Source organism: Stegostoma tigrinum, chromosome 28 (assembly GCF_030684315.1).
Source record: "Stegostoma tigrinum isolate sSteTig4 chromosome 28, sSteTig4.hap1, whole genome shotgun sequence".
Classification (NCBI taxonomy): Eukaryota; Metazoa; Chordata; class Chondrichthyes; order Orectolobiformes; family Stegostomatidae; genus Stegostoma; species Stegostoma tigrinum.
The window spans coordinates 21,846,739-21,870,534 of NC_081381.1; the positions used below are offsets into that span (position 1 = coordinate 21,846,739).

At 48.6% G+C, this 23,796-nt stretch overlaps 1 protein-coding gene across 1 annotated transcript in view; it reads left to right on the plus strand.

The window, feature by feature from the left end:
* Positions 1–23,796, plus strand: part of arhgef16 (Rho guanine nucleotide exchange factor (GEF) 16) — a 37,972-nt gene that overhangs the window by 11,415 nt on the left and 2,761 nt on the right. The window contains exons 4-14 of the mRNA XM_048561780.2: positions 1,472–1,638; positions 1,985–2,041; positions 3,712–3,872; positions 8,743–8,895; positions 9,041–9,170; positions 10,609–10,683; positions 13,305–13,397; positions 13,747–13,901; positions 14,873–15,085; positions 19,951–20,015; positions 22,785–22,886. Of these exons, the coding sequence (XP_048417737.2) occupies positions 1,472–1,638; positions 1,985–2,041; positions 3,712–3,872; positions 8,743–8,895; positions 9,041–9,170; positions 10,609–10,683; positions 13,305–13,397; positions 13,747–13,901; positions 14,873–15,085; positions 19,951–20,015; positions 22,785–22,886 (1,371 nt within the window). The remainder of the gene's footprint in view (positions 1–1,471; positions 1,639–1,984; positions 2,042–3,711; positions 3,873–8,742; positions 8,896–9,040; positions 9,171–10,608; positions 10,684–13,304; positions 13,398–13,746; positions 13,902–14,872; positions 15,086–19,950; positions 20,016–22,784; positions 22,887–23,796) is intronic.

A 23,796-nucleotide genomic window follows, 5' to 3' on the forward strand; every position in this document is an offset into this window, starting at 1 on the left:
AGAAATTCAGTCAGTAACCTGTGGAAGGAAGGGCTTATCATTAGTGCTGTTGCTCTGGTAGTCCTGCTGGCTTTGGCTAAACATCCAGCTAATGCCCTTGTTGACATTTGGACCTGCTGCTCAATGCCTTGGTTCTTGGGGTCTGACCATGTGAGTTGTAGATCTCTAGGTAGAAATTGCAGACATCAAATCCTGAAAAGGAATGAACACTGCCTGTGTGACTCTATCCATAATAGGTGGGTTTTAAATATACCAGCAGTCTTTCGTGTATTTCAAACATCAGGTTTGACCAAGAAACAAAAATGAGCATTTGATGGTCGAGGAGGATGTGAGAGAAATTGCTGTGCCCAGTAAGGGAGGTAGCACCTTCAGGAGAGGAGAGGGCACACTGTACCCCGGGGAGAGTCAGCACCTTCAGGAGAAGAAAGGGTATACTGTACCTGGGGAGAGTCAGCACCTTCAGGGGAGGAGGGGGCACACTGTACCCTGGGGAGAGTCAGCATCTTCAGGAGAGGAGGGGGCACACTGTACCCTGGGGAGAGTCAGCACCTTCAGGGGAGGAGGGGGCACACTGTACCCTGGGGAGAGTCAGCACCTTCAGGGGAGGAGGGGGCACACTGTACCCTGGGGAGAGTCAGCACCTTCAGGGGAGGAAAGGGCACACTGTACCCTGGGGACAGTCAGCACCTTCAGGAGAGGAGAGGGCACACTGTACCCTGGGGAGAGTCAGCACCTTCAGGAGAGGAGAGGGCACACTGTACCCCGGGGCGGGAGTCAGCACCTTCAGGGGAGGAAAGGGCACACTGTACCCGGGGAGAGTCAGCACCTTCAGGGGAGGAAAGGGCACACTGTACCCCGGGGCGGGAGTCAGCACCTTCAGGGGAGGAGGGGGCACACTGTACCCCGGGGAGAGTCAGCACCTTCAGGGGAGGAAAGGGCACACTGTACCTGGGGAGAGTCAGCACCTGTGGGAGACATGGGCCTCAGTTTACAGTATGAAATGTGAAGGTGCTCAACTGGAATGTTTCTGGGCCAGATGACAGGAATGATGAGCTCACTGGAGGGTCTGGGATTTGTTTACGAGCTGTCTCTTCTCCAATGCAGTGAGACGTTTTTAATGTGCTGATTTGTAATTCGGAATACTTCAGCAGGTCGCTCAAGCAAACCTGTCACATTCCCCATTGGCATGTCACCACCTGACAGAGCTCTAAGGTGCGGGTCAGAGCCACAGTGAGGAATTGAGGCCCACGGTGCAGGGTTTAAAGTGAGAGACTTTATTTGAAGCGGTTGATCCGAGAAGAGATGGATCCTGATCAGCCGGCAGAGAATGCTATCCTGGGTGTGTTCCGCCGTTTCTCCCTCTGGCAGACGGAGGGTTTAGAGAGGCTGAGTGATAGCCAGGCTGGTGGGGGAGGAATGAGTAACCTGTGTGAAACAGTCAGCTCCCTCCTGAGTAAACTCCTGTCTTCAGATCCAAGGCTATATCAGGAGGTGCGGGAGAGAGGCCTGGACAGTGTTCCGGAGTCGGACGATGATTTGCTGGATGATACCAAGCACTTAGAATCTGCAGAACCAGACGACAAGATTGTGGTTCAGAATTACAGACCGGCTCAGATGATGTGGAGCCAATTACCGCAGGTCAGTTCGTGTGGGGCATGGTTTGCACGTGGTTGCTGTAGGTTGGATTGTTAGTTAAACATACAATCTCTCTGCAATTATTTAGCGGGAACTGTAATCAAACACAATCGATGCTGACACAATGACGAGGTGGCACGTTGCTTGAAGTGCCATCTTTCTGGTCTAATCTTAAACCTAAAGCCTATCTACCAATTTCAAATATCTTGAAAAGTAATTAATTGGATGTAAGGCACTTTGAAAGATCCTGATGTTATTAATGACAGGACATAAATACAGGTTTCTTCTTTAGGTCTTTGATCCTTTGGGTGCTAGTACAATTCCTGACACCCATCCCATCTTGTTTCAGGTTCTAGAGCAAGGGATTCTGCACAGACTGTCAGCTGAGGAACGCAAGAGGCAAGAGGTACGAGGTACAAACCTGGTCATTGCTGTGCATGTTTGATGCAGGGAATGTTGCAAATCCGGAAACGATTGTGGCAAATAAACCAGTGTGTGTGAGGAGCCACATGTCAGAAACTCATGTCATGTTTTGTTCCTGCAAATTCAGAGCGAAGGGCCAGAGCCTCCGGGCCGGGCCCCCGGCGTGGGGAGCGCGCCGGGCCGGGCCCCCGGCGTGGGGAGCGCCCAGGGCGCAGGGCCGGGCCCCAGCTCGAGATGCTACAAAGGCTGGGGAATAAAGGAGCTGATCATGATTATTTACACCATAGATTCCTGTCGCCATGTTTTGATTTAAAAAGCCTGTTTGCAAGTTGGAAGGGGCAGCTTCACTATCTGAGTTTGGGAATCTAAAGTCCCAATTTGGTCTGTCAGTGATGAGTTGTGTGAGGGATTTTGGGCCACAGCGTCAGAATTCCACTCTCCGCTCCAGTTATGTATTCCACATTCTAACCATTCTCAGGGGAAGGAAGATTTCTCTCAATTCCCCACTGGATTTTTTTCAAAATGCCTCACTCTACTTTACTTTTGAATTTCACACAACTGGAAGTGTAATATCTACATCTACATCTACCGTATTAAACTCGTCACCTTTGAGACCTGGCCATCTCTTAGACTTTTCTCTCACGCTCAAGATGACAGCTGCACCTGCAACATAGAACATAGAAGTGTACAGCACAGGAATGGGCCCTTCGGCCCATTATGTTGTGCCAGATGCGAAACCAAGTTAAACTAATCCCTTCTGCCTGCCTTTGATCCAGACCCCCTCTATTCCTTGCATATTCATCTGTTTGTCTAAAAGTCCCTGAGATGTCCCTATTGTATCTCCCTCTGCCTCCACCACCATCCCAGGCAGAACTTTCTAGATTCCTTCCACTCTGTATTTGAAAAAAACTTGCCTCTCACATCTCCTTTGAACTTTGCCGTATCACCTTAAATGCATGCCCTAATGCACTTGGTCCAGAAATTCCTAATGTGGCATTTCAGTGCTAACCCTCTCAAAATAGTTGGAGTTAGTGGATGTTTTAGGGAGGAATTAAGGGAGTGAACTCTGCATTTCTCTTGAGCATCTGATGCTTTCATTGAGTGTCTGAAGCAGTGATTGACAGCGATTGAAATACCTGACATGCTTCCTGCTATTGATATTATCCAGTAACCAGGGGAGATGGTGGTGCGTGGTAATATCTCAGGCTAATAAGCCGGAAGCCCAGGTGAGTGAGTTCAAATCCCACCATGACCAGTGACTAAATCTGGAATTGAAACTAGTCTCAGCAAGTGTTTTCAAAATGTTTCAGCTTAGCTAATGTCCTCTATGGAAGGAAATCTGCTGTCTCTACTCAGTCTGGCCTCAATGTAACTCCAGCTTCACAGCAATGTAGTTGACTCTTCTCTGTTCTCTGAAATGACCCTAGCAAGGTCCTCAGTTCAAGGGCAACAAATGCTGGAAATGGAAGAAAACTAGAGTAAAGTAAAGTAAAACACTCCTGGGTAATCTGTTGAATAACTCCCATCAAGGGCTGGATATATGCTGGAGACTCCGAGGTAGAAGTGTTGCTTTGGTAGGTACGTGGCGTTTGCTACTTGGCTAAATACTGAATGGAAAATGAAATGCCCTGTTTATTATTTTTCTTACATCAGGCCATCTTTGAGATCATTGTATCTGAGTACTCCTATCAGCACAGTCTGACAGTCCTGATCGACATGTTCAAGAACTCCAAGGAACTACAGTCGACCATGACTAGCACTGACCACCATCATCTCTTCTCCAACATAGGTGACATTCAAGAGGCCAGTAAAAGGTGGGTCTGTGGATGTGGATGAGATAAAGGGGATGGTGCTGAGGGAAGCACAGTGGAGGGGAAGGGAGTGTCAGTAAGGAGCATGGCCATTTGAAGCGAGATTTCAACTGTGTGAGACAAAGACCAGGCACGTAGATCTGTGAATTTCCATATTTTACTGGCTGGCTGTGCCCTCAGCTCTCGAGTTCCCTCTTTAAACCTCTCTGCCTCATTCCTCTCCCTTTTAAGGCTTACCTTAGAACCAAACTTTCTGGTCATCCCTCGCATCTCCTTATGTGGGTAGGTGTTATATTTTGGTGTGCCATTGTGCCATGGTGTGACTTGGACTTGTTTCACTGTATTAAAGATGCTACATAAGTGCAGGTTGTAATTGTTAGACCAGGGTACATAACAGAGTGTAAGATTTGTCATATCTGCCAGTAGCTGAAGCAGGCGTGTTGGAACAGGAGCACCATCCAAACTGCTTTTCTTTTGGCTGACTCCAGCAGTACGAAGACAGGCTGGGACTTGTATCTTCTTCAGGTTATTTACTGTGGGGGAAGAAAAGGTGTGCTTTTCCTCTGTGTTTTCAACAGGCTGACCAGGGCTTTTCACTGTCATGCTGAGCAAAGGAGTTGATTGTGGGTGGGGGTGGTGGTGGAGGTTAGGTTTACCAACTTAAGTCAACCTTGTGACTAGTTACATGCGTTCATTGACGTTGCTACCTCTTCCCTGCAGACAAGGCAGCACAGCTGCAGTCTGCAGCAAATTTTCCCAGGATCCCATCACACAGATCGCCTGGAGAAGTAACTGAGTTCTGGAAAGCTGACAAACCTGGTTTCACTTGGCATTAGAGTTGCCTGTGAATGTGCTCGGATGCCTGTTCCCTATACTTGAATGTGCTGACTCTTTGAAACGTAGAAAATAGGAGCAGGAGGAGGCCATCTGGCCCTTCAGGCCTGCTCCGCCATCCAGGGTCATCATGGGTGATCATCCAAATGCCACTTGCTTCCCATATCTTTTCATTCCTTTAGTCCTAAACATTAATTCCATTTCCTTCTTGAGTATTCAATATTTTGTCCTCAAATGCTTTCTATGGCAGAGAATCTAGGTTCCCCATTCTCTGGGTGAAGAAATTGCTCCTCATTCTAATCCTAAACGGCCCACTCTGTGTCCTGAGACTGTGACCTCTGGTTCTGGACCTCCTGGCCTTTGGAAACGTTATTTACCTGGCCTAGTCTTGATAGGATTTATAGCTGTCTATGAGGACCACCTCATTCTTATAAACTTATTGACTACAGTCCTAACTGATCCTACCTCTCTTTGTACTTCAGTCCTGCCATCCCGGGAATCAGTCTGATACACCTTTTCCTAAACTCCCTCCATAGCCAGAACGTCCTCCTTCAAATACTGTATGAAGCCTCTTTCAACTCGAGCCCCCACCCCACCCCCCACCCCAACTCCGCATCCATCCACTCCGACCCGAGGCCACCCCCCCCCCCGCCGCCGCGTCCTTTTTCCCTTTTTCCATCAACTGTGCGCCAATGCTGTCTGCTTGGGCTACGCCATGTGGCAATAACTTGTATATTGTCACTGTCTGTGTCAAGAATTTCCTCCTAAAACAAATTACGGTTGATCCGTTGGTGATTACATTCTCCTTAAGCCACCGTGCTCTGGATTCTCCCACAATTGGAAACAGTTTCACTAACTCCACCCCTATGGAATATTGTCAAAGGTTTATAGACCCGGAACAGGCTTCTTGCTTTTCCAGCTGATAGTTGGATCCTACTTTACAACAGGAGCAACATGTAGAGTAAAGGATTAACTGTACCTTTAGTCATAGAATAGATACTGAACACGTGCACTTTCATAATGATTTTGGTTCATGTAGACTTGGAGCCTGAGTGTGTGGGTTCCAGGAGGTTGCCTTGCTTCGCATCCCTTTGCATATTGTTATGTTTAATAAAGCTTGCTCATTTCTGCTCTCAAGACTGACCTTACTACTCTTCCAAAAGATGAAGTACAGCAGAGGTTGTAAAACACTTTGCGATGTTTTGAGGTTGTGGGAGTGTCCTACAGCTGTGCTCTAACTGACGTTTTAGTTTAAATTCTATTCCTCCAGCAACGAACTACAGCAGGAGGGGCCCAATTGCCAGACACCGTTCTGTCCTTGGCCGTTATTTGTGGCCCTTTCTAACAGCAACAACTTGCGTTTATATGACACACCTTTCAACAAAGTTGATCATGGAAGTGTCTCATAGAAGCAGTGTCATGCCTGATTAGACCGTAAACCATAGCCCGAGGTAGTAGACACCCAAAAACTTGGTCAAAGATCTAAGTTTTGAGCGGCATCTTAATGGAGAAGGGAGAGAAGTGGAAAGGCCGTGAGGTTTGGGGAGGGGAAGCCCAAAACTTAGCTCATGGGTAGATGAAGGCTCAGCTGCCAATTGTTGATTAGGATGAAGGAAATGTAGCAAGATGCAGAGCTATTGGGCTGGCAAATGTTATGGAGAGTCAGGAGAGATTTGAACCCGAAATTGAGAATTGAAAAGTGTGGCATTGCCAGAATGTGAGCAGAGGGTTGCTGGGTGAGAGGCCATGTCATAAATTAGGGTACGGGGTATCAGAAATGTGGCTGGACTCCAGTTTGTGGAGCACCTGGTAGAGGCTCAAAGTACCACAGGTATGGATATGCATTTGAGCAGCAGCTGGGGCTGTAGTATCACAGACAAAGGTGCAAGTTAAGTGATCTTGGTCATCAAAAGTCAGAATTTTCCTGGCTCAAACAGATGGCACCTCGGGCAGTATGCCCCCCCCCCCCCCAATCCCTTAGTGCACCCCTCCCCACACTGGAGCCCTTTCACCTGGATCCCACGAAAGTGTCAGCAAGAACATCATGCTCAATTCCCTGAGGTAAGGCTTATAGCTACCGTGGTCTGGCTCGGAGCCGGAGCTAGTGTGTGGGGCTTTGTATTGAAGTCGGTCGGCACATAAGGTTTTGGTGTCTCTTACTAATTCCAAAGACCAGTTTATATCTACAGGTGTTGGGTGCAGGGGCAAGTCTATAGCATCAAATTGGTGCTGGTGGGGTAAATATTAACTATAGAGTCCACAAGGGCAGAGAACAGAATCCAATTTCTTTGTTGGGGGTGGCAAAGGTCACTTTCTGAAAACTTCTGTTCAGTCACTGAGACATGCTGAAAACGGGTGGAGCAGAGAAGATAGCGAGCAGAGATTCCCAGTGCTTTGGTTGAATGTTAGGAACTGTAGTCCCTTCATGCTTATTAGTTAAATTAGAATCACATTAAACACATCCCTTTAATCTGAATAGAATCCCTACAGTGTGGAAGCAGGCCATTTGGCCCATCAAGTCTACAGTGAACACCCCCCCACCCCCAAAAGTGCATTGCACCCAGACCCAAACCCCACTCTGTCCCTGTAACCCTGCATTCCCCAAGGCTAACCCACCTGGACTGCACATCCCTGGACACAATGGGGCAATTTCCCATGGCCAATCCACCCTAACCTGCACACCTTTGGACTGTGGAAGGAAATGGGAGCACCCGGAGGAAACGCACGCAGACACGGGGAGAATGTGCAAACTCCACACAGACAGTCACCCGAGGCTGGAATCGAACTCGGGTCCCTGGCGCTGTGAGGCAATAGCATTAACCGCTGAGCCACCGTACTTCCCCAGTTGATGAACACTTCCCACCCCCAAAACTGAACACCATGGCCTTTAACAAAGGCCTCTGGTTAAAGGGGCCTGTTGGCAAATTGGTAAGTTTGAAATGAAAGGGCCAGTGAGCTGACGGTAAATTTGACAGATTTCTAATTAAAGGGGCAATGACCTGATGGTAAATTTGGCTCCAAATAGATTGTGTTACTCCCATCTACAAATGTAGAAGGAGGGTGAGCAATGATGAGGTTGCTGTGATGGTTCCTGGGTTTACATTTGATTAACGTGTGTGTCAGAAAGTCAGTGGGTGGTTATGATCTGACTGGGACACTTCCAGCATCAGCAATTTCTGACCAACTGAATGAAGTGTAGACCGGTGTGAGTGAGTGCTTCTCTGGAGAGACTCAGAGAGAGAGAGAGAGAGAGTGAGTGTGTGTGTGTGTGTGTGTACCTCCTCCATTTATATACATGGATCCCTTGCTTATTCTGTTACTGGCAGGGTCCCTGAATTTGAGCCAAACCAGTGAATTAGTTTGTATTTATCTCTTGAGTTGAGTTTATTGTATGCTGGTAGATCCCTCTGTGGCATTGCTCTCAGTAATCCGATGATGTCTGTTGACCGACATTAGCTGTGGTCCCAAAATCACCTCCAATTTGCATGTGTCGTGATGTTCAAATCCCCCGCTCCGTGACAAGACCTTTCCCTATCTCTGTAATCTCCAACACCTCTCTCAGATCTCTGCGTTCCTCGATTTCTTCTACATATCCCACCTTTAGATCTGAGCCTTCAGCTGCCCAGGTCTTGAGTCCATTTCTCTAAACCGTTCCACTGCTCTGTGTACCCCTTTTAGAGATGCTGCCTCAAGCTTGGTTCTTTAAACCAGCTTTAACCTCTCTGTGTTTTGTACGCTCAGACTCCTGTGCAGTACCTTGTGATGATTTCTTTCGCTGAAGTTGCTATGTTAGTGCAGGTTCTGGGTGCAGAGCATTGTAATGTGGCTTATTGGTGGGATTGCTGAGGGGTCAGTTTAGCTGGCTCACAGCGTTTCATTACTGTCCCACCCAGAGCTCAGTGACTGGTTTGTTGCTGTTGGCGAGAGAGGGAGGTTTGCAGATTGGGAAGTTGATCTCCAGTTGAGGATCGGACAAATCCAACAAGTTGTATTCTCCTGTTCTCTAACAGATTGACTCTGACTCTGTAACTTTCTTTAGATTTTTTGAAGACCTTGACATGAGGCTCCAGCAAAACCCAGTCATTCGAGACATCAGTGACATTGTGGACCACCACGCAACGAACTGTTTTGGTGCTTACGTCGTCTACTGCTCAAATGAAATCTACCAGCAACGAACGCTCGAGAGGTTACTGTAAGTACAGCAATTTGGGGCAGCCCTCGTGATTCTTCAACACTGCTGATTTGAAATGGTGTGTCAGTCGGTCGTGAGGCCTGCTCTCGGTTTTGTGGATGGGTCACTGTTGTCTGTCAGTTAATGCTGTACTTTTCACTCACAGCAATTCCAACACACTTTTCAAGGAAACCCTGAAGCGGATTCAGAGCAATTCAAAGTGTGGAGGTCTACCCATCATCTCCTTCCTGATTCTGCCAATGCAGAGGGTGACCCGACTCCCACTTCTCATGGACGTAGGTGTCATCTTTTCTCTCTGTGTGCCTGTCTCTGTCTCTCTCAGTGTGTCTCTGTGTGTGCCTGTTTCTGTCTGATTTGGATTGAGTTGAAGTTAAAAACAGATCAACCATGATCTTGTTGAATGGCACAGCAGAATTGAAGGGCTGAGTGGCCTGCTCTTGTCTCTCTCATTTGTACGTAGCACTCACTGGCTTGCTACTGACCACAAGACTTCCTGGTGACTGAAGGCTGACATCTCCATGCATAATCCTCGATGGGGAGGGAGGGTGAGGTCTGTCTCCCAAACAGCTGGTATTGTTAAAAGTTCAGGAATAGAGGCAGAGTTTCACAGCATGGGAAGAGACACATTGGCCCATCCATTCCATGCTGGTTGTCAGGCACCCGTTTATTCTGGTTCCATTTCCTAGCATTTGGCCCCATAGTCTGAAGTGCTATATCATTTCAGTGTTCATCTAAATACATCTTGAATGCTGTGAGAGTGCCCACCCTACTGCTCTTTTAGGTCACGTACTCCAGATATCTCCCATTCCCTGAGGGGAAACATTTTTTTTCTGCAAAACCTTCCCTTGACCTTTAACCCTTTTGATCCTCTGGCCATTGACTCCTTTATTAAGGTGAAAAGCTTCTTCCTACTTATGCTATCCATGCCCTTCATAAATTTGAAGACCTTAGTCTGGACCACCTCTACCTTTTCTACTCTGAGGAAAACAACCCCGGCCAAGCAAGAATCTCTTCAGAACTGAATTGTTCCAGCCCAGGAAACATACTGGTGAATCTCCTGTGTACCATCTCTAGAGTAATCATATCCTTCTACAGCACACAGGACACTGTACTCCAACTAATATTTTACACAGCTCCTCATATCCCGTTCAATGCCTCTACTAATAAGGGCAAAAGGAACCTGACTCAGCTCAGTGATGTAGGGTACATCTGGTAGAATTTCTGCTGAACTCTTACTCTGTAATTTAGTAAGGATGCAGTGGAGCAGGCACTGGGAGAATGTCTGTGTGGAGTTTGCATAGTCGCCCAAAGCTGGAATCAAACCCAGCTCCCTGCCAATTTGAGGCAGCCGTGCTAATCACTGAGTCACTGTGCCAACCCATTTTTGGGCTCACATATTTCAATGTGGTGCAGTGGATGTAAGGCACTTTGGAACGTTCCTGAGAGGAACATGCAAGCTGTTAAGTCTCTCTTGCTCTTTCGCTCTCTCACTCTTTGTTTCTCCCTTACTTCATTCTCTCTCTCTTCACCAGACCGTAGGAGGACATTGGCTTCAAAGGTCATGGAACTTAGCAAGCTACCTGGGGAGGATGAGACAGTCTGTGACCAATGTTTTTGCTATTTGAGGACCCATAGTGGCCTGGCCCCAGAACTCACTCTATGATGTGACTTTAGTGTCTTTTTCACAACAATTCTGTCTCCTTTGTCTTTCAGACTATTTGTCAAAAAACCAACCGTTTTCAAGTGGAATATGATGCAGCCACGAGAGCATTGAAGGCCATCAGTAAGGTACAGTTGGTCATTCTCATGTTCCTCAGAACAGGCAACACAAGGGGTAACAGATCATCGCTCCTCCACCTACATTCCACATGACCTGCTTTTCTCCTGTATTGGTCCTGAAATTTGCTGAACCAGACAAGTTGTTCTGACACCGCAGTCACGTTCCTCCACCAGATTCACGTTCTGGACAATCGACACATCCCATTCATCGAAACGCCAGCTTTTGTGCTCCTGAGATGCTGCTTGGCCTGCTGTGTTCATCCAGCTTCACACTTTGTTATCTTGGATTCTCCAGCATCTGCAGTTCCCATTATCTCCGACACAGCCCCTGTTCTGTTTTGTGTCATTTTGCAATTTTGTGCCTCTTCAGTGCAGCGCTGAAGGAGAGCTACATGGTTAGATGTGCCACCTTTCAACAGAAAGTTGTGTCAACATCTGCTCCTCCATCTGAAGTAAGAGTAAAAGATCCACAGCACTCTGTCTGAGGAATTGCAGGGAGTTGTCTAAATATGTCGGTGTCAAACAACATTATCTCCTTGCCTTGAGGACTTCCCTGTGCTTAAATTGGTTGCATTTCCATTGTGACAAAAATGGCTGCACTTCATGGTGTATTCAACTGACTGTGCTTTGAAACGTTCACTCAGTTGGTCGGATGGCTCGTTTGGGATGTAGAGTGATGCCAGCAGTGTAGGTTCAATTCCTCCACTGGCTCAGGTTACCATGAAGGTCCTTCCTTCCCAACCTCAACCCTCACTTGAGGTTTGGTGACCGTCAGGTGAAACCACCATTAGTCATCTCTCTTCCCTCCCTCTCTCTCTCCCTCTCATAAGAGATCAGCCCAGTGAGCCTCTGGGACTACGTGAACTTTACCTTCCGTTATCCTTGGAAAAGTACTGATATTGTGGAAGGTGCTGTATAAAGATAGGTCTTCCTCGTGCTTTCTGTGCTATCTCTCAGTCTCTGCCTTGTGTTTTCCTTTGGAGCGGAAGGAAGTTGGGGTGGGGTGAAGGGGAATAGCAGTGCCTCAATGTTGGGATAGGTCTGTCACTGGGCTTGATCGTTGTCAAAATCTGGGAGGGATGCTGCCTCAGTTTCTCTGACTTGGTGACATTTAGGTATGCATGTGTTGCCCCCTGGTGGTGATCCTGCTGCCAACTGGCTCTGAAACCAGAAGAATAATCCGGAGAACTGAGAGTTCAAATTCCGCCAGGGCAATTTGAGGATTTGAATCTAGTTTTAAAAAGAAGAAACCTGAAAGTTAAAAGCTGGTGTCCGGAAGGATGACAACGGCCATCGGTTTATAGTAAGAACCAGTTGGGTTTTACCCATGTCCATTTAGGAATGGAACCATACCTTCCTTACCAGATTTGGGCCCACACATCACTCCAGTAACTGCACGTGACTGACTGCACCCAACAATTAGCTGAGAGGCTTTAGAAGCAGCTCCTTACAGCCTTCTCCAGGATCTTAGGGGTGGACTGTAAATGCGGTCTCTGAGATGGCATCAGTATATCAAGCGCCCTTAAGAACATAGGAAAATGGGAGTAGGCCATTCGGCTGCTCTTCCTGCTGTACAAACCATAGAACAGTACAGGCCCGTCAGCCTACTGTGTTGTGCCAACCTATTACCCTACTCTAAGATCAAAACTAACCTGCATACCCGTCATTTTACTATCATCCACGTGCCTATCCATGAGTCGCTAAATGTATCTGACTAATAGTTCAATAGGATCATGACCAAATCCACACTCCTCTCACCCACCTTCCCTGTAACCCTTCATGCCTCTGTTATTGTCAAGATAGCAGAACCAATGAGTGTTTGAAGTTAGGCCTCCCGCCTTAGGCTTCCAGCAGGGCCAACCCAGAGGAGAACAATCCAAAACACAGCCCTTTTGCTTCCTTGCAGTCTGAAGCCTGAGAACTGAGAACCCAGACAGGGACCCTCTTGGACAGCGAAGGAAATACAGTTTGGGGATGTGTGGTGGCTGTAGGCTTCGACGTCAAAATGGTCACCCGTAATCTAGTCTCACTTTGAGTTGAACTGCAAATGCACATTTTCTTCAGTGTTTCCTTTTAAAACCAATCATCTTGAAATGAGTTCCCTGTCACATTTACTTCCTGACTTCACCAGGTCATATCCACCAGACAGCCCTTCAATTTTGACCTCAGTCTCCTGGCTTACAGGACGGGAATGCTGGGGAGGCTTGCAACTCAGAAATACTGTGCAGTTGCCAGAAATCTAGAGAATACTGAAGAAACTCGACGGGTCTGGTAGCACCTTTTGAGAGAAAAACAGAGTTAATATTTCGAGTCAGTTCTGACGAAGGCTGACTGGATTTGAAAAGTTAACTAACTCCCTATGTCTCTCCACAGATGGTGCCAGACTTGCTGAGTTTCTCCAGCATTCTCTGTTTTTCCTGTAACCAGGTTTCTGCTGGGCCGATCCAGATCTTAACCCTGCCCTAGTGGTGTATTTTCAGTTTCAGCTCTGTACTGTTTGAGAAGTTGTCGGGTCAGTTTTGGGTGTTCCTCTGGGTTCTCCTGTTCACCAACCCCCCCCCACCCTGATGCTTTACATAATGATGGGAACATCATTTCTCGTGACCGAGCTGTTTTTCTGTTGGTTCCAGTTGGTTAAATTGTGCAATGAGGGAGCGCGCAGGATGGAGCGAACGGAACAGATGTGTACCATCCAGACGCAACTGGACTTTGGGAAGATTAAGGTATTTTATTCCAAACAGACAGTGCCTACATTTTGTGGCATGTTTCCCCTCCCACACTCAGTCAGTCATTGCTAACTTGTCAGTCGCTGACGGAAGTATGTTTTGTTTTAAACCCCTCTCGGTTCCATTCTCGGATGGATGTTTATTCAGTCTTGTTCCTCGTCATGATTATTGTTCTTGTGCACATGTGTCTGTTGTTGCTCCCTTTACCATTATCTCCTTTTCTCTCTCTAGCTTCCTCCCTCCCTTTCGTCCCTCTGCCCGCATTTCCTCACCCCTCCTTTCCTTCCCTCAACATCCTCCCCAACTCCCATGCACAGCCTTTCTGAATGTCCCCTGTGTGTTCTAGGCCTTCCCTCTCATCTCCACTTCAAGGTGGCTACAGAAAAGCGGGGAGCTGACCGTCTTTGTGGAAGAATCTGGGATCTTGCGCAAAGTGTTTGGGAAGCAAAGTTGTTTCCTCTTCCTCTTCAATGATGTGTTGATTGTTACCCGGAAACGAAGGTATCTCTCCTCTTTGGAAATGTGGTGTTTGTGCAGAGACTGAGGATGAGTGTTGGGTCATGGGCCAAGACTGAGCGAAGGAGCATGGTTCGGGAGTTGCTGTAAGGGCTCACAACCAAACACAATGTCCTGACTCAGTCACTGACCCCTATTGTCACTGGGTGGAGATCCAGCGATTCCTGTTGCCTACCAGTCAAAGGGACCCACTTGCGATGCCTGATCATTTAGATCTGCCAGTTAAACATGAAGCCTGGATCACTAATTAATAATCAGGGAGCAACCACTTAAAACAGAAATTAGACAATTTCTTTTACCTGTCCTGAGGGTCGTGACTCTCTCCTTGAAAATACAGTGGAAGCACAGTCCTTGAATATTTTTAGGGTAGAAGTAAAAACATTGAAAATAGGAGCAAGATTAAGCCTTCTGAGCCATACAACCAGGGCTGATCATCCAACTCAGCCCCCAGTTCCTGCTTTCTCCCCATGCTCTAAGGCTAGTTCTTGCTAAGCAAGGGATTCAAGGGTTATCTAGGGTAGGTAGAAATGTGCATTTGAGGTTATGATCAGCATTGAGGATTTGATGGGCTGAATGGCCTACTCCTGCTGCTAATTTGGACATTTGAATGCCTCCATACGCTGTCAGTTGGCACATTGGCCCAGATGATGGTGGGGTAAAGCACATTTTGGGGACCATCGATAACAAAATGCTAGACCCCATTTAACCCTATGTGCAGTGACTGTCTCTTCCCTTACCCTTTCTACAAACACAAGGAAGGTGGAGGTCATGTAACTTTATGGACTGGGGAGGGAGGGATTCATGTGATATATTGCCTTCCCCATCGGAGAATTCCACATGTTGTCACCCCTTGTTCCATCTTTAAGCATTGCGAAATTTTTGAGGTCAAAGGTCAGGTGTTGAGTCTCTCTCATTGATGTGACCAGAGACTGAAGCTTGTTGTCCTGTCTCGGCAGTGAGGAGAGCTACATGGTACAGGACTATGCCATGTTGGACCAAGTGGAGGTAGAAGCACTGGAGAGCAATGAGTCTCCCCACTCTCCCCCAGGCAAGGCCGTAAGTGGTGGAACCCTCCCTCGCAGCAACTCCAACACTTGCCTTTTCAAAATAATCATGAAGAAGAACAGTGCTGGTGAAATGGAGCAAATTGTGTTAGCCACGGACTCAGAGTAAGTGCCATCGATCAACTGCCTGCGTTTTGGTATTTGTACTTCCGCTGGCGGACTGGAGATCCCTTAAAGTGTCCTTCCTGCTGTTTCCCACCATCTGCCCCTCCATTCTCCTCTTCTGTTCCTCCCTCCCGCCCTACTCTTTGCCTCCCATGTCTTCTCCTCTTGGCCATCCCTGTTGCGGAGATAGCCCCTCCATGGGACATCCTACTGAACAAATGCCCTTACTCCAGCTCTGAGCTGAAGCAGCGATGTGTTGAGCACCACAGCTGAGGTCAGCACGAATCCTCAGGCCCTCTTTGTTGACTTTATTGGGGAGTTCAGTGCAAAATACTCAGGCCATGTAGGAAGGCCCACGGTCTGTGTTGGGGACCCAGACACACCAACTGAGATCCAGTGCCTCCCCATACAGAGAGGGGAGGGGAAACAGAAATCATTCTTTAGCTTCACCTCCTAACCAGAGTAGAATCTAGTGCGGTTGTTGAAGTGAGGCTGATCCCTCCAATCCACTGATCCCAGATCCAACCTAATGTTATCACTGCAGAGAGCAGAAGCAGGGAATATTTCAGTTAATGAAATGTGAGGCTGGATGAACACAGCAGGCCCAGCAGCATCTCAGGAGCATAAAAGCTGACGTTTCGGGCCTAGACCCTTCATCAGAGAGAGGGATGGGGAGAGGGTTCTGAAATAAATAGGGAGAGATGGGGAGGTGGACCGAAGATGGAGAGTAAAGAAGATAGGTGGAGAGGAGAGTATAGGTGGGGAGGTAGGGAGGGGATAGGTCAGTCCAGGGAAGACGGACAGGTCAAGGAGGTGGGATGAGGTTAGTAGGTAGATGGGGGTGCGGCTTGGGGTGGGAGGAAGGGATGGGTGAGAGGAAGAACAGGTTGGGGAGGCAGAGACAGGTTGGACTGGTTTTGGGATGCAGTGGGTAGAGGGGAAGAGCTGGGCTGGTTGTGTGGTGCAGTGGGGGGAGGGGACGAACTGGGCTGGTTTAGGGATGCAGTAGGGGAAGGGGAGATTTTGAAACTGGTGAAGTCCACATTGATACCATTAGGCTGCAGGGTTCCCAGGCGGAATATGAGTTGCTGTTCCTGCAACCTTCGGGTGGCATCATTGTGGCAGTGCAGGAGGCCCATGATGGACATGTCATCTAGAGAATGGGAGGGGAGTGGAAATGGTTTGCGACTGGGAGGTGCAGTTGTTTATTGCAAACCGAGCGGAGGTGTTCTGCAAAGCGGTCCCCAAGCCTCCGCTTGGTTTCCCCAATGTAGAGGAAGCCACACCGGGTACAGTGGATGCAGTATACCACATTGGCAGATGTGCAGGTGAACCTCTGCTTAATGTGGAATGTCATCTTGGGGCCTGGGATAGGGGTGAGGGAGGAGGTGTGGGGGCAAGTGTAGCATTTCCTGCGGTTGCAGGGGAAGGTGCCGGGTGTGGTGGGGTTGGAGGGCAGTGTGGAGCGAACAAGGGAGTCACGGAGAGAGTGGTCATTGTTCCCCAACCCCGCACGGCCCGTTTCTATCTCCTTCCCAAAATCCACAAACCTGCCTGCCCTGGTCAACCCATCGTCTCAGCCTGCTCCTGCCCCACCGAACTCATCTCCACCTATCTGGACTCCATTTTCTCCCCTTTGGTCCAGGAACTCCCCACCTACGTCCGAGACACCACCCACGCCCACCACCTCCTCCAGGACTTCCAATTCCCTGGCCCCCAACACCTCATCTTCACTATGGACATCCAGTCCCTATACACCTGCATTCCGCATGCAGATGGCCTCAAGGCCCTCCGCTTCGTCCCGTCCCGCAGGCCCGACCAGTCCCCCTCCACCGACACCCTCATCCGCCTAGCCGAACTCGTCCTCACCCTCAACAACTTCTCTTTCGATTCCTCCCACTTCCTACAGACTAAGGGGGTGGCCAGGGGCACCCGCATGTGCCCCAGCTATGCCTGCCTCTTTGTAGGTTACGTGGAACAGTCCCTCTTCCGCACCTACACAGGCCCCAAACCCCACCTCTTCCTCCGGTACATTGATGACTGTATCGGCGCCGCCTCTTGCTCCCCAGAGGAGCTCGAACAGTTCATCCACTTCACCAACACCTTCCACCCCAACCTTCAGTTCACCTGGGCCATCTCCAGCACATCCCTCACCTTCCTGGACCTCTCAGTCTCCATCTCAGGCAACCAGCTTGTAACTGATGTCCATTTCAAGTCCACCGACTCCCACAGCTACCTAGAATACACCTCCTCCCACCCACCCTCCTGCAAAAATTCCATCCCCTATTCCCAATTCCTCCGCCTCCGCCGCATCTGCTCCCACGATAAGACATTCCACTCCCGCACATCCCAGATGTCCAAGTTCTTCAAGGACTGCAACTTTCCCCCCACAGTGATCGAGATCGCCCTTGACCGCGTCTCCCGTATTTCCCACAACACATCCCTCACACCCCGCCCCCGCCACAACCGCCCAAAGAGGAGCCCCCTCGTTCTCACACACCACCCCACCAACCTCCGGATACAACGCATCATCCTCCGACACTTCCGCCATCTACAATCTGACCCCACCACCCAAGACATTTTTCCATCCCCACCACTGTCTGCTTTCCGGAAAGACCACTCTCTCCGTGACTCCCTTGTTCGCTCCACACTGCCGTCTAACCCCACCACACCCGGCACCTTCCCCTGCAACCGCAGGAAATGCTACACTTGCCCCCACACCTCCTCCCTCACCCCTATCCCAGGCCCCAAGATGACATTCCACATTAAGCAGAGGTTCACCTGCACATCTGCCAATGTGGTATACTGCATCCACTGTACCCGGTGTGGCTTCCTCTACATTGGGGAAACCAAGCGGAGGCTTGGGGACCGCTTTGCAGAACACCTCCGCTCAGTTCGCAACAAACAACTGCACCTCCCAGTCGCAAACCATTTCCACTCCCCCTCCCATTCTTTAGATGACATGTCCATCATGGGCCTCCTGCAGTGCCACAATGATGCCACCCGAAGGTTGCAGGAACAGCAACTCATATTCCGCTTGGGAACCCTGCAGCCCAATGGTATCAATGTGGACTTCACCAGTTTCAAAATCTCCCCTTCCCCCACCGCATCCCTAAACCAGCCCAGTTCGTCCCCTCCCCCCACTGCACCACACAACCAGCCCAGCTCTTCCCCCCCACCCACTGCATCCCCAAACCAGTCCAACCTGTCTCTGCCTCCCTAATCTGTTCTTCCTCTCACCCATCCCTTCCTCCCACCCCAAGCCGCACCCCCATCTACCTACTAACCTCATCCCACCTCCTTGACCTGTCCGTCTTCCCTGGACTGACCTATCCCCTCCCTACCTCCCCACCTATACTCTCCTCTCCACCTATCTTCTTTTCTCTCCATCTTCGGTCCGCCTCCCCCTCTCTCCCTATTTATTCCAGAACCCTCACCCCATCCCTCTCTGATGAAGGGTCTAGGCCCGAAACGTCAGCTTTTGTGCTCCTGAGATGCTGCTTGGCCTGCTGTGTTCATCCAGCCTCACGTTTTATTATCTTGGATTCTCCAGCATCTGCAGTTCCCATTATCTCTCATATTTCAGTTAAGTTGCCACCCCATTATCCCAAGGGCATCGCTTCTTGCTAGAAGAGCCAATGCTATGGGAAAAAAACCCAAAAGAATGCTGTAAATCAAGAGCAAAAACAGAAGATCTTGCAAAAGTTCAGCTGGTCTGGCAGCATCTGTGAAGAAAAAAAATCAGAGTTAACGTTTTTCAGGTGACCCTTCCTTCAAACCAGTGCAGTAAAGCCGCTTAGCAGTTAGCTATTTTTCCATGCTCTGTCCGTATTGCCCAGCAACTGACACCAAATGTTGTTCGACTTCTATCCTAAGATTCTGTCTGGTCTACTAATATATCACCAATCAATTTATTTGTTTTTGGGATGTGCCCTACCCTAAGACCATTGAATCAACCACGTATTATGACTGACTGAAAGCTTCAGGTAGATTCATTGAACTCTGTGAAAAACCAGATGCTGTTTTTTCTTTTTTTTGAAGCCGATTATTTTGCCCTGGTATGTGAACCCAGTTATTGAACCTGGAGCCAGCCCGCACTCCCCTTTATTTAAAATGAAAATCAAACTTGCAGCTTGCACTGATGAGATTTGAACCTTCAACTTCCACTGATCAGGCCGTTAACTGGCTGCCCTTTTCACCACATCTTCCTCACCTTTGATTTTCGCAACTCGCAAATGGAAAATGGCCAGAAGCGGGTTTGCGGACCATGAAAGAATTCAATGTCACTAAACTGAATATATTCGGCGTTCCCGGCAGAGATGCCAGCTCAAAGGGATTGTGGAGTCATGCTCAGAAGAATGGCATAACCCATTGTCCACCCGCCCTCTCTTCAATCCTCAGTTTAGAAACATTCTGAAACCTTGTTCATCGTTTCTCTTGTGTCCCCAGTGCTGGAGGTGAGGCAAATGTTTGTGAAACTAATGGCCCTTTCACTGTAGTTAAACTTGGATATGATCATTTCCTTTTTCAGGCCAATTAGTATGTGTCCTCCATAATAACTGGAAAGTGATTGGACATTCTGCTTGTGGGAGGTTTGAGAGAGGGTGGTCAGACACTGCCATCTGCTGGTTGTGCACAGAAGTGCAAGGTCTTCAGTTGGGCCATCAGCTGATAACTGATGAGGTGCCATGCTCCTTGAGCAAGCAGAAGAAGTGGGTGGCTGAACCACAAGGTTGGCCATGAGTGGAAGGAAGCACGGTCGGTGGCGGAGGGGTGGGGGGGAGCGGTAGGGTGCAGGGGAAAGCGTGTTGTACTCTCCCTGGCTCCCTCGAGGTCAGTGTGTAACGCTGCCGTTTCTTTCACAGGAGTGACCGAGCTCGTTGGATCCACTCCATCCAGGGGAACCATGATGACCTCATCAACAAAGAAGGTACGCTCGGCACCGCGTCTGTACCACAGAAACCGAAAACGCAGCTAAATGGCACTGCCAGACCGTTCACGGTCCTCGGAATCTGATTCCTGCCCTTCACGTTACCTTCAGTTCCATTCACAAGCTGCAAATGTTTGTTATGGTGATGTCCCCAGAACTAGAGGGGAAAGATTTGAGTAATTACTGCTGAGCTCACAGCAAGCTGCTACCAGTGACCTTAACTTTGGTCATTGAGGTACCGAAGACTTAACAGCTTTGTCACATTTCTCCTTCATATGAGGAGTCATGTTAACAAAACAGAGATGATTCTGCACACAGGAAGTTCCCCTTCAACAGGAAACAAACTCTTGGGCAGAACTTATTGAAACAAACGAGATTCTCATAAATCTCATCAACTTCCTGTAGTGTGGAAACAGGCCCTTCGGCCCAGGAAATCCACACCGACCCTCAGGACATCCCAACCAGACCCATTTCTTAGCCAGTAAATAAAACTGTGGATCCTGGAGATCAGAAACAGAAACAGAAACAGAAATTGCTGGAGAAGTTCAGCAGGTCTGGCAGCAACTGTGGAGAGAAATCAGAGTTAACATTTCTCAATTTTTAGACAGTGTAGATGCAGCAAGGTTGTTTGACCTTGTGGGAGAGTCTTGAGAGCATAATCTCAGAATAAGGGGTGCACATTTGGGACAGATGAAGAGGAAGTTTCTTTTCTCTGAAAACTGTGAATCCATGGAATTCTTGAGTTCAGAGGGCTATCGAGGCTAGGTCATTGAGTATATTCTAGGCTGAGACAGACAGATGTTTAATCAGTAAGGTAATTGAGGGTCACAGGAAAGCAAGAGTTGAGGATTATCAAAGTGACTATGATTTCATTGAATGGCAGAACAGGCTGGATGGGCCGAATGGCCTGTGTTTATGGTCACATTGTTGCTGTTAATTCAGGGATAAATGCTAGCTGTGACATGAGAAGCGCTCTCTGTCCCTGTTTCAACTCTGAACTTAGATTACCCTGACCAGGCAGTGGGACATCAGTTCATATCTGGGTGGCACTGTGGTTAGCGCTGCTGCCTCAGTGCCAGGGACCCAGGTTTAATTCCAGCCTCGAACAGCTGTCTGTGTGGAGTTTCCACATTCTCCCCGTGTCTGCATGGGTTTCTTCTATTTGCTGCAGTTTCTTTCCAAAGTCCAAGATGAGCAGGATAGGCGGACGGGCCATGCTAAATTGCCCTGCTGTGTCCAGGGATGTGTAAGCCAGGTGAATTAGCCATTGGAAATGCAGGGTTTTGGGGATAGGTGAGTGGGAAGCTGTTCTAAGAGTCAGTGTGAATTGGACGGACCGAATGGCCTGCTTCCACGCCTTAGGGATCTTATGATTCTATGCCCTCTATCTGACAGAGCAGTCCTTGTTTGTCCCTGGCCTCGAATGTGCCCTGGAAAGGGGCTTTGCAGCATCAGCACATGGTCAAGGGAAGCAACTTGACTTGAAATGATCAAAGACACATCCGTCCCCACTACCAGTCATTGGCTGAACCGCATGTGAATGCTGGACTCCAGGGCTTCTGAACATTGTGCGGTTTCAGTTTCAGGGTGGGACATGGGGAGGAAAATTTCAGCTGGGAAATTGATCAGTCAGGATTATTCTGTAGGGTCCCAGAAACCTCAGCTGCCAGTTGGGCTGCAGCAGGAGGAAGGCTGGTTCCCAATATATTTGCTGAACTAGAACAGGATGGAAGGGGTATAACAATAGCTGAGATAATCACAGTCCCTCAGTCGGTGGAGGGGCAGCACCAAGGGATTGGAATGCCCACAAACCCAGTCTCTTTAAAAAAGAAAAAAGCACTTTAAATGTGTGAGCGACCCTATACTGCAGATTTGAGAGTGAAGCTTCAGCCGTACACTGCCTTACAGGCTCATGCTAAACTTATATTGGCTCCTGAACAAAAACAGAAGTTGCTGGAGAAGCACAACTGGTCTGGCGGCATCTGTGAAGCAAAAATCCGAGTTAACATTTTGGGTCCGGTGACCCCCCCCTCAGAACTGATCTCAGGAATGGTCACAGGACCCAAAACATTAACTCTGATTTCTCTTCACCTGCTGAGCTTTTCCAGAAACTTCTGTTTTTGTTCCTGATTTACGGCATTCGCAGTTCTTTTGATTTTTACATTGGCTCCTGCTCCACCAACACCTCTTCTGAAAATTTCAACCTCTGATTCTTTTATAGCTTCACAGCTATCTGCTTCTGCAAGCTCCTCTATTCCTGTGCATCCCACCTCCCAGGAGCTCTGCGCCACCCCACCAATCGCCTCACCCACCTCCAGGAACACTGCACACCCTCCCCTCCCCACAGCCACCCACCCACCCCTCCTCAGGAAGCTCTGCAAGCCCCCACCCCTCCTCCTCGGAGATCTCTGCCCACACCCCCATTCTTCCCCACCCACCCCCTTTACTTGTTCAGTTCGGCCCTCCTCCTCCTGGAGCTCTCCTCTCCTCTAATTCTGGGATCTAGAGCGATCCTGACTCTTTCTTCCATCATTGGGAACTGGGCCTACAACTCATAAGCTCTTTGAGTTGTGGCATTCCGTGTTTAAATTCTTCTGTCCCTCCCAACTTTCTCCGGTTTGTTTAGTTTACCAGGGGCCAGTGTCAATGTCTGGCTCGATGGTCACACCTATAAGGTGCTTTAGCACTTTACTACCAAGGCATGTGAGGTACTGTTGGGATACAAATTGCTGCTGTAGGGAATGACCAGCTTTCCCTTCTTTCTCCTAGGCCTCCCACAGGTGGAGATTATCAAAGCCTTCCTGGCCAAGCAGCCAGATGAGCTGACACTTCAGCAGGCCGATGTGATCATCGTTCTCCAGAAGGTTGATGGTAGGTCTGAGGCAGGAAGCCTGTGATGCAAGCCTTGAGCTAGATTTCTGAAAGTTTGGGTCCCAGTGCGTGCAGGCAGTGAGACTGTTGCTGTTACAATCAGGCATCAGCCTCCCAGGATGGAGGAGGGTCTACAATCTGCAGAGGGTTGGTTCAACCATGCTGTCTCCTTTCCTTCTGGTTAACTCGATGGTGATGGCTGCTGATGCATTCTCCCTCCTGGAGCTTTCAGCTGAGAGGAGGAGAATATGATCAGAATCAAACAGCGCAGGCGAAAACCATTCATCTCATCGCTGCTGGGCCATGTCTTTGAAAGTGCTGTCTAAATTAGCTTCTTTTCTGTCACCTTTCCATTTTTTAAATGTTTACACCATTCCATTGTAAATGCTACTGCACCTGGTTAACTATTTCACACCCTGTGGTTTCTTCTTCCCTGAGAGAAACCCTGCTGTTCCTTGCGTTCAGCCTTTTCTGATTTTTTTTGGGTGGGGTGGAGGGTGCGGTGTTGCAGTCTGATTCCCTGTGAAGCCAGCCAATGGACTAAAAGTGTGGTTTAATAACCCGAGTCATTATTGACATTGCATGTCACTCAGTAAGCGGGATGGGTGGCCTGGAACTTTTAATTGACCTGAGTCTGTGAACCTGTTTGTGAAACTCTGGTGAGGTGCTCTAGTTTTAAATCTTGATTATATTTCCAGCTAAACACAGTGAGGGAAGGACAATTACATATGAATTGTGTTTAAGATCCATCCCAGTCACTGCTGGCAGCGTGGTCCCTCAGTGTGATTGGGTAATTACCATGTCAGCCAGCCCCATTCTGACCAGGACTTATGGGGTCATTCTACATGACTGACATATTTTCTAACAAATGCTTTTCTCAAGCATTCTCTCCTGGCTGTAAAGTGATGAG